The sequence below is a fragment of the Engraulis encrasicolus genome, chromosome 3 (genome assembly GCF_034702125.1).
Source record: "Engraulis encrasicolus isolate BLACKSEA-1 chromosome 3, IST_EnEncr_1.0, whole genome shotgun sequence".
Taxonomy (NCBI): domain Eukaryota; kingdom Metazoa; phylum Chordata; class Actinopteri; order Clupeiformes; family Engraulidae; genus Engraulis; species Engraulis encrasicolus.
Window position 1 is genome coordinate 43,471,639 of NC_085859.1, and position 17,295 is coordinate 43,488,933.

The 17,295-nt window shown below is 42.8% G+C and overlaps 1 protein-coding gene across 1 annotated transcript in view; it reads left to right on the forward strand.

The window, feature by feature from the left end:
* cemip2 (cell migration inducing hyaluronidase 2) overlaps positions 1–17,295 on the forward strand; it is a 94,175-nt gene that overhangs the window by 57,616 nt on the left and 19,264 nt on the right. Inside the window, exons 15-17 of the mRNA XM_063195489.1 lie at positions 3,733–3,768; positions 6,716–6,871; positions 12,399–12,576. Of these exons, the coding sequence (XP_063051559.1) occupies positions 3,733–3,768; positions 6,716–6,871; positions 12,399–12,576 (370 nt within the window). The remainder of the gene's footprint in view (positions 1–3,732; positions 3,769–6,715; positions 6,872–12,398; positions 12,577–17,295) is intronic.

Here is a 17,295-nt window from a genome sequence, read left to right on the forward strand (position 1 = left end):
GTGCGGGGCCCACCGGGAAATGCCTGCCATGCCAGATGGCCAGTGCAGCACTGCTCCTTGTGTCCTGACCTGGCCTGAGGTGCGATTCTCAAAGTGCGAAGTAGCTAGTTTGTTAGCAATGTTGCATAGTAAATACTATAAAAGTTGCTAACTCTTGTGTCTCGAACGTTAGCACACAAAGTAACTACTGCTTGGAGTAATGTGCACTCTGAAGTAGTGGTGACTTTGAAAGTGAGGTGCCTCCTATCCGTATCTGGGGTGCGTTTCCGCAATGTTAGCTTTGAACTACAGACGTACTTTGTAGTTATCTACTTACTTCAAGGCGAAATCCGTGCATTTCTCGAAACCTTACTATTCCCACAGTAAGCCAAAAGTAGTGCGGCTGCTTTCCTGAGTCCACACCGCTACTTACTTTCTTGGCATTGCAGTGCGTGACCAAAGAAGCAACAAGAGATATGCATGATTGCTGAGTCATGATTCAGCTGTTTCCTCCTAAATTCAGTGCGTGAAGTAGAAAGCAATAATGTACAACCACCACCAGCACATTTGATTGGATGTCACGACACCGTGACTCCGCTGTTTCCTCCACAACACACCTTGTAATTTCTTTGTGAAAAAACACGGCCGTGGCATTACAATCTGACACCATCCGCACCAATAATGCAGTATTATCTGCATGCCGATTGGATTTCGTTTCATTCCGAGGTGTAATTTGTAAAATATTTGGACAATAAAGTTGTGGTAACTCCCAGAAAATCGTCTGTTAAAGTGTCATATTCCCGAGAAATTTTCGCGCAGATTTTATTCCATAGCCTAGTGGTATTCACGCTTGCATCCCAATGGAAAAACAGAAGCCACACCGGTTCGAATCCACATGGTTACAGTGCCACAATTTTGGAAATATCTGGCAGAAATAGATAATTTATGTTGTGCATTACCAACACACACACGTGCAGCCAAGGGAAAATGTGTTACACTGTAGGGTCCAAAACACGATTTCACGAGTTGTTGTCAACATGCTGCACACTGGTTTCGAACCCGCGTGGCTCGCGTCTTCCCATTGATAGGCAAGCGTAAATACCCCTAGGCTATGAAATGAAATTCGCGCCAAAAAAATTTAAATACTTGACACGTAATCCAGCGCATTTCCGGGAGTAACCAATACTTTCTAATCCAAATATTTCACCAATTACACATCGAAATGAGACGAAATTCAATCGATATACAGCTAAAAGTATATTATTAGAGTATAATCAGATTCCAAGGATATGACATTTTTTTTTCACGAACAAATGACATGACGTGAATTTGTGTTCTGAACACTCTCACAGCTGTATCATCACTTTGTGTGCATGTCGATTGATTTTCATCGCTTTTGCACCACAGGATTAAAAGATATTGACACATTTGTGGTCAAATATGTACTACAAGTTTAGCTAATGGGTGGAGTCACGCTCTGAAGTAGACTAGCGCTGTGTGTTACTTGGGGTGGCTGAGGTGATGTCTGGACTCAATGGATCTACTCCAGCTGTACTTCAACTTCACTGTCCAGATACGGATAGGAGGCACCTCACTTTCGAAGTCACCACTACTTCAGAGTGCACATTACTCCAAGCAGTAGTTACTTTGTGTGCTAACGTTCGAGACACAAGAGTTAGCAACTTTTATAGTATTTACTATGCAACATTGCTAACAAACTAGCTACTTCGCACTTTGAGAATCGCACCCCTGGACAGTGAAGTTGAAGTACAGCTGGAGTAGATCCATTGAGTCCAGACATCACCTCAGCCACCCCAAGTAACACACAGCGCTAGTCTACTTCAGAGTGTGACTCCACCCATTAGCTAAACTTGTAGTACATATTTGACCACAAATGTGTCAATATCTTTTAATCCTGTGGTGCAAAAGCGATGAAAATCAATCGACATGCACACAAAGTGATGATACAGCTGCGAGAGTGTTCAGAACACAAATTCACGTCATGTCATTTGTTCGTGAAAAAAAAACGTCATATCCTTGGAATCTGATGAATCCCACACTAATAATATACTTTTAGCTGTATACCGATTGAATTGCGTCTCATTTCGATGTGAAATATTTAGATAAGAAAGTATTGGTTACTCCCGGAAATGCACTGGCTTACGTGTCAAGTACTTAAATATTTTTGGCGCGAATTTCATTTCATAGCCTAGGGGTATTTACGCTTGCCTATCAATGGGAAGACGCGAGCTACGCGGGTTCGAAACCAGTGTGCAGCATGTTGACAACAACTCGTGAAATCGTGTTTTGGACCCTACAGTGTAACTCATTGTCCCTTGGCTGCACGTGTGTGTTGGTAATGCACAACATAAATTATCTATTTCTGCCAGATATTTCCAAAATTGTGGCACTGCAACCATGTGGATTCGAACCGATGTGGCTTCTGTTTTCCCATTGGGATGCAAGCGTGAATACCACTAGGCTATGGAATGAAATCCGTGCGAAAATTTCTTACGGATATGACACTTCAACAGACGATTTTCTGGGAGTAACCACAACTTTATTGTTCAAATATTTTACAAATTACACCTCGGGATGAAACGAAATCCAATCGGCATGCAGATAATACTGCATTATTGGTGCGGACGGTGTCAGATTGTAATGCCACGGCCGTGTTTTTTCACAAAGAAATTTCAAGGTGTGTTGTGGAGGAAACAGCGGAGTCACGGTGTCGTGACATCCAATCAAATGTGCTGGTGGTGGTTGTACACTATTGCTTTCTACTTCACGCACTGAATTTAGGAGGAAACAGCTGATTCATGACTCAGCAATCATGCTTATCTCTTGTTGCTTCTTTGGTCACGCACTGCAATGCCAAGAAAGTAAGTAGCGGTGTGGACTCAGGAAAGTAGCCGCACTACTTTTGGCTTACTGTGGGAATAGTAAGGTTTCGAGAAATGCACGGATTTCGCCTTGAAGTAAGTAGATAACTACAAAGTACATCTGTAGTTCAAAGCTAACATTGCGGAAACGCACCCCTGAGGTGTAGTCCTTTAGCAGAACCAGGCGGTTTGGGAGTCCTTTTTATTCACAGATTCATGCTGAGAAATACTGCCTTTCAATGACACACATAATCATCATCTCTCGTGGGGTCGTTAGTCATCTGAGAGGAGCAGAAAGAAATACACTGTATTCTCTGAAGTATGCTTTATATTCATATTAGAAACAGCATTTGTTTCAGCTGTGGGTCATTCATTCTCAGTGTCTGGCTCAGAGAGTCTGAACACACATCTGTCACTCCTTTGGCTAACATGCATGAATGAGAATTTTCACAGACATCTGTCTTGCTGCTTTGAGTGAATGAGTGTCATGTCATTCTGTACTTGGACGGGGTGTCCTTTCTTCCTATTATAAAGATTAATTTCCACCAGTACTGTACAGTTCAGTTTGGTTCACTATTACATGTTTACTAGGGCTGTAACGATACACTCAACTCACGATTCGATTCGTATCAGGATTTTTGACCCAAGGTTCGCTACGCCCCACGATTTCTGAAATGTCATCTCGTTTGAAGCTTGGAAGCACTATCAGATCGTATCATATTGTTATTTTCTGGACTGAGAAGGATAACAAAACTTTGACAGGGCGTATCCTTTTCCTGTGCTCAGACATGTGCCCATACTTACTGGAAGCCCTTACTACTTTCCCTTTTTGGCAGAAAACTGACTGTTTTTCTTTTCTCTTCTTCCACAGTTTTGCAGACAATGGAGTGGGGTTATCATTTGCTAGGTAAGAGTTTGTCTGTTTTTTTCCATTTTTTTCTCTCTGATGTATATAATCAGCTTTTAACTTTGGATTCTTTTGGGGTCAGAAACAGGAAAATAATAGTGGACTTCTTAAGAAAATTAGCACTCCAGGCTCTTCTATTTAGATCATTTACCTCTTAACTTAACCTGGTTTATTCTTGAACCAGCTTCTTAGTATAGCCCTCTGCCATTCTCATCATGGCCATTATCTTGGTCTGGTACTAAACAGCAGAGGGATTCTGAGCTGCCAAGTGGAATTGTACACGTGTGAGACTGTAAGGGTGTGTGTGTGTGTGTGTGTCTGTGTCTGTGTCTGTGTCTGTGTCTGTGTGTGTGTGCGTGTGCGTGTGTGTGTGTGTGTGTGTGTGTGTGTGTGTGTGTGTGTGTGTGTGTGTGTGTGTGTGTGTGTGTGTGTGTGTGTGTGTATGTGTGTGTGTGTGTGTGTGTGTGTGTGTCTGTGTGTGTGTGTGTCTGTGTGTGTGTGTGTCTGTGTGTGTGTGTGTGTCTCTGGCAGCAGTAGGGTCAGTAGGGAGGTGACTCAGCTCTGCCTCCTGTCTGATCCCTGCCCCAGACTCACACTTCAGGAATGGCTGAAGAGAAAGGAATGAGGTCTCTTTTGTACCAGATCTACAGTCCAATCCTTAGTCATTACATTGTACTACATTACATTTAGCAGATGCTTTTGACCAGTGACTTACAAGGAGGACATTCAAGCAAGTACAGAGTAAGGGGACAATACAGAGTACAGCAGTATACAAGTCATGTAGAACAGATACAGTAGAGAGCAGAAAAATAGTGGAGGACCTATGAGATGTAGTACAGGTTTAGTACCCATGATTAGAGGTGAGTAGGAGATTGCATACTTATTGTTGTACTTGCATTGAGGCCAGGAACTGATACAAATTCTTCAGTACAAATAATTTCAAGCCCTCAGTTTGCCAAAACAAAATGTTGAGTGTCGCCCGATCTCAATGTCTTCAGAACTGAGGAGGAATTGCTTCCTCCAAACGAGCCTGTCCATAATATTAGGAATGAAAAATACATTTATTATATTTTGATAATAACCAGCTGACTGTTTCTCATGTCCATCAGTGACGAGAGCTACCACAAAGACTTTCTAAAATGCATATGTGAAAAATGTAAAGTAAATCGCTAACCAATCACTCCATGTGTCCCAGTAATGTCTTATGAGAATGATTAAGTTAGCTAAATCGATCATAAGCTTTGTGATAATTTCTGCCACCTGTCCATCAGTGATGGCAGCTAGCCCCAAAAGGAGGTGAACAATTAGATCAGGAGGTGAGGAGTCAGGAGGTGAACAAATAATAAGTTAATAAATAAATAAATAATACATTAATATTTAATAAAAAAAATAATTTATAAACGAATAAATTAAAATTAAGTAAGTATTAAATATCAATTATGGGGGCACAGTGATTGCCTGGTTACCACCAGACCTTATCACAAGTGAGATTAGGCTTTCACTTCGGAACGATTGTCCGAAGCAGCATGGGATCTCCCAGGCTAGCACAATGACACACTGTACTAATACACTGGCCGTTTCCCAATGTCTAATGTGCATCCTTCAAAGTGTGTCTGCCTTCGTAATCACGCCCAATGATTGGATCCAATCACTGGGCGTGACTAATTAGGCTGACACACTACCAAGGCTCATACACTTGACATTGGGAAATAGTCATTTTGTCACGTTAGTGACCGATGACCTGTGTTAGAATCTGGCCTGTCATTTTTTTTAACCACTTCCTGTCCAAAACCCAAGTTCATTATTAATGTCATAATAACTAGCCCATCTCTTCTCTCACGTGTCCCTGTAGTGATGGCAGCTACCCCAAAGGTCAGGAGGTGAACAATTAAAAACGATGATTACGAATGTAACCGCGGTTCTATGAATTTCCGATGACTGTCAGAGCAAAACGAAATGGAACTGATAATTTATGATGATCATCATAAAAGCTAACACATTATTTCTCCCCTGTGTCCCAAAGTGATGGTAGTTATCCCAAAGATGAGGGCTCAAGTCAGAAGGTCAACAATTAAAAACGATAATTGTGGGGGGCCGCTGTGGTGCAGTGTGCTAACTTAGCCCCCCACATTTGGGTTTCCATGCCCACCCACGGGGACCCCGGTTCGGGACCGGCCAGAGTCATTTCCCAATCCTGCCCTATCTCCTTGTTCCATTCGCTTCCTGTCACCATCTTCGATTGTCCTGTCAAATAAAGGCATAAAAGCCCCTAAAAATATATTTAAAAAAAAAAAAAAACAATGATTGTATGGTTTGGATGACCGTAATGCGAAACGAAATAGAACTGATAATTTATGACCATCATCATAAAAACTAACAGTTAATTTCTCCCCTGTGTTCCCCCAAGTGATGGCAGTTTCCCCAAAGATGAGGGCTCGGGTCAACAATTAAAAATAGATGACCGTCCGGCGAAACGAAATAAAACTGATAATTTATGATCATCATCGTAAAACCTAGCACATCATTTCTCCCTTGTGTCCCCACTGATGGCAGTTACCCCAAGGTGCCAAGGACGAGGCCTCGAGTCAGGAGGTCAACAATTAAAAACAATGATTATGGCGTTCGGATGACCGTCAGGCGAAACAAAATGATATTTATGATAAACATCATAAATTCCAACACATTATTTCTCCCTTGTGTCCCTCAGTGATGGCAGCAGGCCTCTAAATTGACACCAGCCAACTGGCCAAATGCTGGTGAAATACTTTGATCCATTTGTGAGTGTGTGTTTGCCTAGTAACATTAACATCTACTAGCCATTTTGGCTGGTGATGAAAAATATGGATGGCAGTTACCCCAAAAACGATGATTATATACTGTATGTAACGGTGATTCTGTGAGTTTCAGGTGACCGTAACACATGATTTCTTCCCTGTGTGTCCCCCAGTGATGGCAGCTACCCCAAGGATGAGGGCTCGAGTCAGGAGGTGTCCCAGTCTCTGTTCGTGGGCGAGAGTCGGAACCGCGGCACCAACGCGGGCCAGAACAAGTACTGGGGCATCGGCGGCGTGGACGGCAAGAACCGAACACTACCCAGAAACAAGTGAGGATATCATTTAAATACATTAAAACCCATTGATGCTGAATGCTGCGTATACGCAACACTGACCTACCGTAGGCACCTGGAGCTGCATGGACGCAGCATTCAGGCTCATGAGAATTGAGATTTTTTAAATGTAAAATGTGGGTATGTTAGAGCTGATTGAATACATTATAATGCAAGATGAGGGTCTTAGCTTTTCAATCAACTTACTTCATGTTTTGATGTGCTTCAGAGGCTGAGATGTTTACAGCAGAGATACACCAGCGGCGATCTGAGCGAGTCGAGCGACGGAAGTAATTGACTTTGTATTGAGTCGAGAGACAAAAGCGATTCTGGAGACTAGAGCGATTTGCGCGACGAGCGCGACAATTTGAAGTTGAAATCTTTTCAACTTTTTATGACGCGGTTCGGCGACAAGCCGCGACAGCCAATGACTGTATAGAGGTCAGTGACCACAGCCAATGGGAATGCTTGAATGCTTTGCCTTCTGCCTGTACGGACATACTCTTGTCTCCTCAGTCTCTCGTATCGCTTGCTGCTACACTCTGTCGCTTGAGTCGCGTCGCCGCTGGTGTATCTCTGCGGTTAGGTTTTTATAGGCTGAAGGGATCTTTTCCCAAAAAAGAGCTTAAGCATTTAGCAGGTGTTTTTTGCAGGTGCATTACGTTAAAAGCGATTAAAAAGTACTAAGTACATTGGTACATTACAGTAGTTTTTCCCATCTTTGTTTTGTTCAAGTATGTGTTTTGTCAGATAGGGAGTGGACTTGTTTTACAGATAATTAATAATAATTAATATTTTATTTTAATTAATAAAGAAATGGAATCAGACACTTCAGACAGTAACAAAGTACCAAACAAACGATTAAAACAAAGTCATCCAAGTAGGACGAGGTTGGTGGTTGGTATTCAGTCCAAAGTGTTGTTTACTTTGTTAGATTTTGATGCTCTTTTGAAAATAAAACCCCTCAATAGATTAAAGTTGGAAAATGAACTGTGTTGTTGAAAAGTAAAGAAAAGAAGCTTGATGAGACGCTTCAGCTTCAGAGAAAGCTCGCTAGATACTGCGAGTCAGACATCTCTCTGCAGGCAGATTTAGCAAATCAACAGTTAACATTCTTCATCTCATCTCACATATCCTCTGGAGATTCAACCAGTGATTGCTCTCGCTGATTGCTGTGATTTTCTGGGAAGGCACACTCACACACACACACACACACACACACACACACACACACACACACACACACACACACACACACACACACACACACACCAGTGTTAATTTTGTCAGCTTTTTTTGATTTAGTCTTAGTCTTAGTCACAATGACGAAAATCAATTTTAGTCTTAGTCATATTTTAGTCATTGGCTTTTCAATTTAGTCTTAGTCTTAGTCAAAATGACGAAAATCAATTTTAGTCATAGTCAAATTTTAGTCATTTTAGTCATTTTCGTCAACATTTCAAATTTTAGTCATTTTAGTCAATATTGTGGTGTAAAATAAATAACCTACAATGGCTATTGTTATTTCAGAAAGTATTACTAATATAGCCTATTGCAGCAAATATTCACCTTGTTACTTGGTAATTTTCCACCAAAACCCAAATCAGTCATTTCAACATCATAGAGCAAAAGAGCATCTCGCGCGCACACACACACACACACACACACTTCCAGGTGCAGGCTGCTCTCTCTCTCTCTCTCTCTCTCTCTCTCTCTCTCTCTCTCTCTCTCTCTCTCTCTCTCTCTCTCTCTCTCTCTCTCTCTCTCTCTCTCTCTCTCTCTCTCATGCATTAGAAGCTGCTGCATATTATTTGATTTTGAGTTTGATCACGGAGGAAGCTACATGCTCTTCTTCACCTGACCGCGTGACTTAAGCCTGCAGATTGCCGACAATGGGAAGACCAGACATCCCAAGTCTCCATGAAGTTCAAGAAGTCTCCCTGATAGTGGCTTCCCGATGACCACGAGTTAGATCAACTATTGCTGATGTTAGACTATGCAAGTTAGCGGTTTTTGTTTCCAATTGGCAATGCGAACAGAGAACGATAATGACTCATGCGGCATGCGTGTAGGCTTAAATAGATTGCGCGAGCACACTTCGTATGCCCTGCAAAAGTCAAAGGAAAAATAGTTAGGCAGGGGTACGCAGACTGGACGATAGAAAAGACATGTACATACAAATATTTAAACACTAATGCTGTTTTGTTTGTCGGGGGGTGTCGAGGCTCGATAAGCAAGACCCTGAAAAGAGTTTTTGGAACTCAGGAAGACGCTGCAGACGCATGGAAATGCTGTCGACTCCCTTGGGTCTTTTAGCGTTGCTCTCGACGAGAACAAGTTTCAAATCTCAACAGTTTAAAACTTCGTAGCGATCGCCCATCCATTGATTCTTTTCAAAACTACAGTAGCCGTGCCTCTGTTTAGACAGGCCAACTTTCCCCCCGCTGGCGCGCGCTCCCGCGGTGACTGATTTAAATACATTCACAAATCCGACCTTCATGATTTGCTTGCGAACTGCCTACTCATGTGGTTAAACAACAAATATAGCAAACATTACAAAAAAATAACAGACAACGAACGCCGGGCAGCCTAAGTGAAAAGGAGAATAGTGGAAGCTCGAGGTGGTTTAACATGACAGTATCAGAGGAGGATTGGCGAGACGACTGTCATTACTGCAGAAACACATGTCTTCGTCATGGACAAGAGGGTTGTTGAACATGTTTCAAAATTAACACTTCCCTCAACGTCGGCTATTTTATCTCTTTCTCTGGGAATGTTTTAGGACCTAAACTCAACTTAAATGGACTCACTGAACTACTAGGCTACAAAACTACTGACTGAGCGTGCCATGCACTGGCTGGCTGCCAGCAGAGACAAGCGAGGCAACAGCGTGAGCGCACAACAACCTATGAAGTTCAAGACACTTTGGCCTATATTAATTACAAATTAATTATAAATGATTATATTTTTTAATGTCCATTCGTCCATGGCTTGTAAATTTCGTCTCGTCTTAGTCTCCTTGACGAAAATATTTTTTATTTTCGTCATATTTTTATTTGCTGGAGGCAATTTTTAGTGCGTCATCGTCTCGTCATCGTCAAGGGAAAAAGGGGCGTTGACGAAATATTTTCGTCATCGTCGTGGTTGACGAAATTAACACTGACACACACACACACACACACACACACACACACACACACCCTCTTGTTTCCTGTTTATAGAGTCATTTCTCCTGCACCAGATCAGCTTGGCAGTCTGGTAACACCTTGTAAGATCACGTCACGTCAGTTCACTCTTCTCCTATCAAGTCTTCTCCTTCTTCTTCTTCTTCTTCTTCTTCTTCTTCTTCTTCCTCTTCTTCTTCTTCTTCTTCTTCTTCTTCTTCCTCTTCTTCTTCTTCTTCTTCTTCTTCTTCTTCTTCTTCTTCTTCTTCTTCTTCTTCTTCTTCTTCCTCTTCCTCTTCCTCTTCTTCTATCAAGGCTTCCTCCTCTTTTCTTTTGGAAACTATAAATCGTTCAAATCTGCCTGTAGTAATGACGTCCATTCCAGGCACTGTAGGGAGTGGAGTGATGGGAGTAGTATTTTCCTCTTTTCGAATTCAGTTCTTGAAAATGGACTCTTGTGGTCAGTCTTCTCCTTTTAAGTCTTCTGCAATAGGGGATTATAAATTATACAATTCTGCCTGTGATGACGTCTATCCCAGACCATCCATAGGGAGTGGAATGATGGGATTCTTTTTTTCAAATTCAGTTCTTGAAGACTGACTCTCTGCCTGTACATTATTGTCAGGTACTGTGTAAGTTATTGTTTTTCCTTTTATGATGACAGTCTTTTTTGTTTTTGAATTCAGTTCTTGAAAATTGAACCTGTTGACTGACTAGAACATTCTAGAATAAGTGTTATTTTTTTCAAATTCAGTTCTTGAAAGCCGACTTACTGTAAGTTGGCAAGTGTTATTTTTTAAATATATGATGAAATCTTGCTACCGCAGCTCCTCTGGGGATGCTTTTGGCGGTCACATAAATTTGACATCTCGCCTTGACGAGTGGCTGTGTTGAGAGCATACATACGTCACGGTGACACGAGACCGTGCGTCATCCTTTCTCACTACAGAGTCAGACACTGACACGCACGCACGCACGCACGCACGCACGCACGCACGCACACACACACACACACACACACACACACACACACACACACACACACACACACACACACACACACACACGCACACACACACACCCACACACACACACACACACACACACACACACACACACACACACACACACACACACACACACACACACACACACACACACGATAACTGGTGTCAGACTTAATTGCTCACCACGAGGCCATATGCAGTCAGGGAGAGGAGAGAGGGAGACTTGTGAAGACCCTGTTCAGACTGCCTACATACTGTAGCTGATGTATTGAAGCTGCTCTGTGTGCATTGAGACAATGAGGAAGAACACAAAAGCACATTGTGACACCATACCAGTAGTGCAGAGCCAATCCTCTCCCCATTAGCACTGTCATAATAAGGGCAGACAGGCATGCACTGAAGACTGACAGACAGGCAGGTAGGCAGACTGGTGGACTGGCAGACAGACAGACTGGCAGGCTGACAGACAGGTAGGAATGCTGCACGCAGTGAAGAGTGACAGACAGGCAGGTAGGCAGACTGGTGGACTGGCAGACAGACAGACTGGCAGGCTGACAGACAGGTAGGAATGCTGCACGCAGTGAAGAGTGACAGACAGGCTGTCAGGCAGGTAGGCAGACAGACGGACAGACAGAAAGATAGACATACAGACAGATTCACTGCTGAACACAGACATGATAAGCCACAAATACATAATTATGAAATGTATTCAAACGTGTTCAGGAGACGGTGAGGCTGAGAGACTTTGAAAGAACACTAGTACATTGTTTAGGCCTGCTAAATTTTTTCTCACAGTTATTTAGAGTGACATCTGACAGGGAATATTCAGAGCACACAGGGCCTATTCAGAGGCATCAGTGGTTATCTCTTAATCAATCAAATTAGCCACCTTGCTAACAGTGCCTGGTGTGTTGTTTGCTAAATATAAATACGTGTCTGTGAAGATTCTCATTATAACAGGTTTATAGTCAAAGATAATCAATTGGACTCGAAGGATGCTTGTCTTTTCTTCGAAACGTTAGCTTCGTTAGCAAAGTACTACGAGCGGAATCTCTTTAGCACTGAAAATGAACCTGTGACCCTAGTCGTGGCTCAAACAGTTGGGGCATTGACTGGTACGCCGGGGACCCGTGTTCTGTTCCGGTCCGAGGTCATCTCCTGATCCTCCCTCATCTCCCTGTTTCACTAGCTTCCTGTCACCATCTCGCACTGTCTTATCAAATAAAGGCATAAAAAGCCCCTAGAAATATATTAAAAAGAAAGAAAATGAACCTATTAACCACACCACTCCTTTGATTGTGTTGCTTTTTTCATCAAGCTTTGTTGTGTTTTTCCCCCTTTTGCCCTTTCCAGAACGTTCCCCATCCGAGGGTTCCAGATCTACGACGGGCCCATGCGGCTGACGGAGAGCACGTTCCGGAGCTTCTCGCCGACGGCGGAGCGGTTCACCAGCGCGGTGGGCTTCAACCTGAAGAACACATGGCAGCTCACGCCACGCAACAACCTCTCCTCCCTCAGCTTCTCCTCCTCTGTAAGGAACACACACACACACACACACACACACACACACACACACACACACACACACACACACACACACACACACACTAGCATGTAACTCCCATCACACAGAAACACACACACACACACACCTTCTCTTTAAGAAACACCACGCAACAACCTCTCATCTCTCAGCTTCGCCTCCTCTGTAAGAAATGTACACATGCATCATGCGCGTGAGAAGGATAGCAAGACCCCGGCAGTGTCTAGAATCTAGATTAACAGTTGTCTATCATTTGCATTTCCTCGCTGAATGTTTTTCACGGACTCTAGAGAGGCTGGTGTGTACCCTGCAGCTGAGGAGGCTGAGCAAAGACAAGAATCATGTAGGAAGTTTCTCTGCGACAAAATATGGCTGTTTAAATGCAACGTTTCCCGCTTAGTATGGCACAGTGCCAAAAGCCTAAAACATGGCCCCGGAAATGCCCTCCCTCTGGAATGGTGCCTTTGCAAAGCTTAAAGGACTCCATGCTCAGCGTGACTCAATCCATCAGCTCTGGTGATTCAGGGTAGTCGAGTTGGTGGGAAAAGAGAGCAAGAGGGTATCCAGTGTATCCATTGGAGAGTCAGGGAGCAAGAGGACCGGATTACATACCACATGAGGACGATTGGACCTTTTTAAGTTCAATGTGAATCAATCAATAGCCTTCATGCCTCATTCTGTCTTAGTGTTAGGCAGCAATGCATTATTTTGGTGCCATTGATATTTTCATACTGACCTAAGGTAAACCCTTCCTGATGGGGAATGCAGAGCCATACTGTAAATACATGGCACCACTCCCCAACTACTCTACGCCACTACTATTACACCAGAGAGAGTAGAGAGAGAGAGGTTCCATTGGCCCATTGTTTCCGGGTTCTATTATTGCAAGGGGGAGGGGGGGAAATCCCCCTTTAGGCAGACCTAGGCAGACCTAAGGACTGTTCTATTCAATGCTAGGAGTATTATGACACGCCCCTTTAGGCAGACCGGAACCTGGTCATGTTAGGTGTCCATAGCAACCTATTACATTGGCATATCTCTATATACTTAAAGAATCTCTGATTACACTGTAGCCACGGCAGTTTATTTGGCCTATGGGGCAAGGAGGGTCATTGTGAGGGGGAGGGACGGAGGTCACTCTGTGTTTCATTTGCCACCGTGACACATACTGTATAGAGACGCCATTGTGAGCGACAGAAGGCACTGAATGCACTCACGACTCACAGGAGAGAACATATAGGAGCCTGTCCTGAGTCAACCCTCCCTTTCTCATTTCTGCTTTTCACATGTTTTCCCATTACACTCTGTGCCATTAGAAAAGCAATAGGTCCCAGGCGCTCGGTAGTGCAGTACTACAGCAGGAAGAAGGGATTCAATTAAAAAGCCTTTATTAACTGTGTCTACTCATAATTGAAATTAAAATGCCAACATATTTCAATCGCATATGTGGTCTTCATCTGGGCAAATCAAAGACAAAATGGCACCCTGTGCCATCATTTGGTGTCATCGTACAGAAGGCTGTCCTGAATCGACCCTCCCTCCATTTTCCCTCCTGCTTTTTCCTCCAAAGTCTCATTTGCACATACCCTCTCTCTGCCATTATTTAACATCTTTTGTAACTCCAGCCATATGAGTCGGGGCCATATGTGGCTTTTTAGAGCGTCATCTCAACATGTTGCCATAGGGGCCTTAATGTGGTTATATGTTCTGACAAAATGGTAATGCAACAATGTTGTTTACATTGCTGGCAGTTTTATCCCCCACTTGGAGACCCAGTTTCCTCCCACTTTTTTGCCTTGTGACTTGACTAGTTTGGTGAACATCTGTTTCAGGAGTGAAAAACAAACTCATTTTGAAATGGACAGGGGAAATCAGCTGCCAGCTGTGATATAGAATGGGGCTTGGAACAGAATAGAATAGAATAGAATAGAATAGAATAGAATAGAATAGAATAGAATAGAAAATAGTAGAATAGAATACTTAGAATAGAATAGAATAGAATATAAAAGAATAGAATAGAATATGTAGAATAGATTAGAATAGAATATGTAAAATAGGATTGAATAGAATATAGAATAGAATATGTAGAATAGAATATAATAGAACGTGTTTGCCTCTACACATATAGAATGTAAGTTATACACATGTACAGTACAGTTTGACATATGTACTGTACAACGACATACAAGAGTTCCGTGCAAGAATGTGGGAAGGAGACATCAGCATGATTTAGACAGCGGTAGTCAGCCGCCAGCTGTTGTGACATAGGAGGATGGAGCCTCTACACACATACATACAGTACAGTACTGTACAAGACCTCCACACAAGAATGCTGGCAGTTGACAGCACCGGGAGTTAGACATGGGGTAATTATACACCCAGGCTTAGTGATGATGTTGACATACCTCAATGACACGTACAACTGGGTTCACTTGGGGTTCAGGTAGGAGTCCTTAAGACACATAGCATTTCGCCCAGGAGACTTTAGGATCTTTCAATCATTGTTACTTCAGTTCAGATCAGGGCTCCGAACCGGTTCAAGGAACGAAAACGAAAACCGAAAACGAACGAAATTTTATGGAATTTTACAAGGAACGGAAACGGAAACGAAAACGAAATGGTCTTCAAGTGTTCCGGAACAAAAACGTTATTCTGAAATCCACAAACCGGTTAATAACGTTTTTTTTTTGTTCTCTATATTTCATACAAGTGCACGATTTTGTTTGAGGAGTAACCATGGCGACGAGCAGTCTTTTAGTTCGGCTACTGAGGTGTATGAGGGGAAACATGCATAGGCCTACAGCAACAGCATTTTGCTTCACCTGAGCTCTTGCCGCCGATTGATAAAATATTGAGGAGCATTGGCCAATCAGAGTGCGACTGTGCATTGTATGGAGAAACTTCCTGGGTAAATTTAGGATGTGCTTCTCCTCAGAGAATTTGATAGGAAACTAGAACTAAACTGTCTCTGTTCTCCTGGCTTTCTCGTAGTGATTGGAAGTTGACTCTAATAAACCCGCCCTAAAGTTTTTGACCACCAATATCAAATAAGTTTTTATAAGAGAAATGACACTTTACCCGCGCTGTTCTTCAGTCTCATTCACGGACAGTACAGAGTTTTATATTGACACCATGGAGAGCAAAAGAGAACATGTCTTGAGATCGGTGTTGGGATTCCTACAGGGACAGAGTATTTGGACCATACAGTCTATGATTTGCAAAGGAATTGGATAGGCGATTTGATGAACCTAATTCGCAGAGTGCTCTCGAGAGGCAACTGGTGGGTAAGTCATGTTTAGCTTACTACTTGTAATGGCACCGCCGAGTGCCTCGATGTTCAATGCGGTTATGGCAAATTATGTTGTGGTAAAGTTACTGAAGTGCTTTTGTTGTGCGCAGCGTATCCCGCTGTCGGTTGTAGAGAAGAGAGGTGAGAGCTGGTGTTTTATGTGCTGTAATCAAGGACGTCTTATTTATCTGTTGTTGTGGTCAATGCGGGATAAAGTCATTCGTGGCAGATGGACAGACGCTAGCTGACGTTAGCTGGCCCGCTCAATGTTTCGATGGTTTCCTCAGTATTGCACAATATTTCCTGGCTGTCATCACGAATAACAGTAGGTCGCGTGTGACAAGCAGGGATAGAGAAAGACAGCGCATTTGTTGTTGTTTAAGTTATTATTCTCTTCTGTCGTGCAGAGGGCTGGGCTGATGGGATGGACTACGTGGAAACTCTTACTAATTTGTGACGCTTGTCTGTTAGGCAACAAAAGGTCTCTGGTTTTGTGGTGATGGATTTGCACTGGAATGGTTGGTAGCCGATATCTGAGAGCATATCCGAGGTTTCAGACTATGCAACCTGTCCCTTCTCTAGAACTAGTGACCCCTTGCATCGTGCACATCTCAAAACAGTTTGGGATTTTTTGTGGAGCAAACTGTGTCCCTTTTACTTACACGTTTCACTTGCTGCAAACCTCATCATGGCCTATTAAATAGAGCTAGGCAAGAACTGAAATCCATGCCTATCGACACCTCTTATGCTGACGTTTACCTGCGCTATTCCAGAGATTTTTTTTAGGAACTCTCTCTGGCTATTTTTTTTAAACTCTCTCTGGCTGTATTGTGCCTCCCTAATCAACATCCACCCACCGCTACTGGGCTGGCATAGGCTACTTTTGATAAGAATTATAGGCATCCGGTTAAATCTGCCAGGATGGATAGCCCATCTGAGTGTTTTTGGGTGTGTTATTATTTTTGAGAATAGCTGTGTAAATCAAGGGGAAATAATGAGTACGTCTATTGTAAGATAAAGTCCACGAAAATAGACTTAATATGGCCGTTAAACACTGCAGGAACGTTAAGAACGAACGTTATTTTTCGTTCCGAACCGGTTCAGGAACGATATTTTTGTGGGGGAACGATTGCAGGAACGAAAACGTTAAATTGAAACTTGCCTGAACCGTTCGGAACGGAACGTTTGAAAAATAATTTCGTTTTCAAGCCCTGGTTCAGATCACATGTCACTAACTCAAGTAATTTAACCCTTACTCTTTCTCCGACGCTACATTATTCTCCAAGCCTAACCTCATAAAGTTGGCTAACGTTTTAATGTATAGGAATGTAGTATTATTAGGGCTACATAATTTCACACATCAAACAGGCCAACAAAGTTAACTGTTTTGTTCCAGTTGCCTGAGTATTATGTTCTGT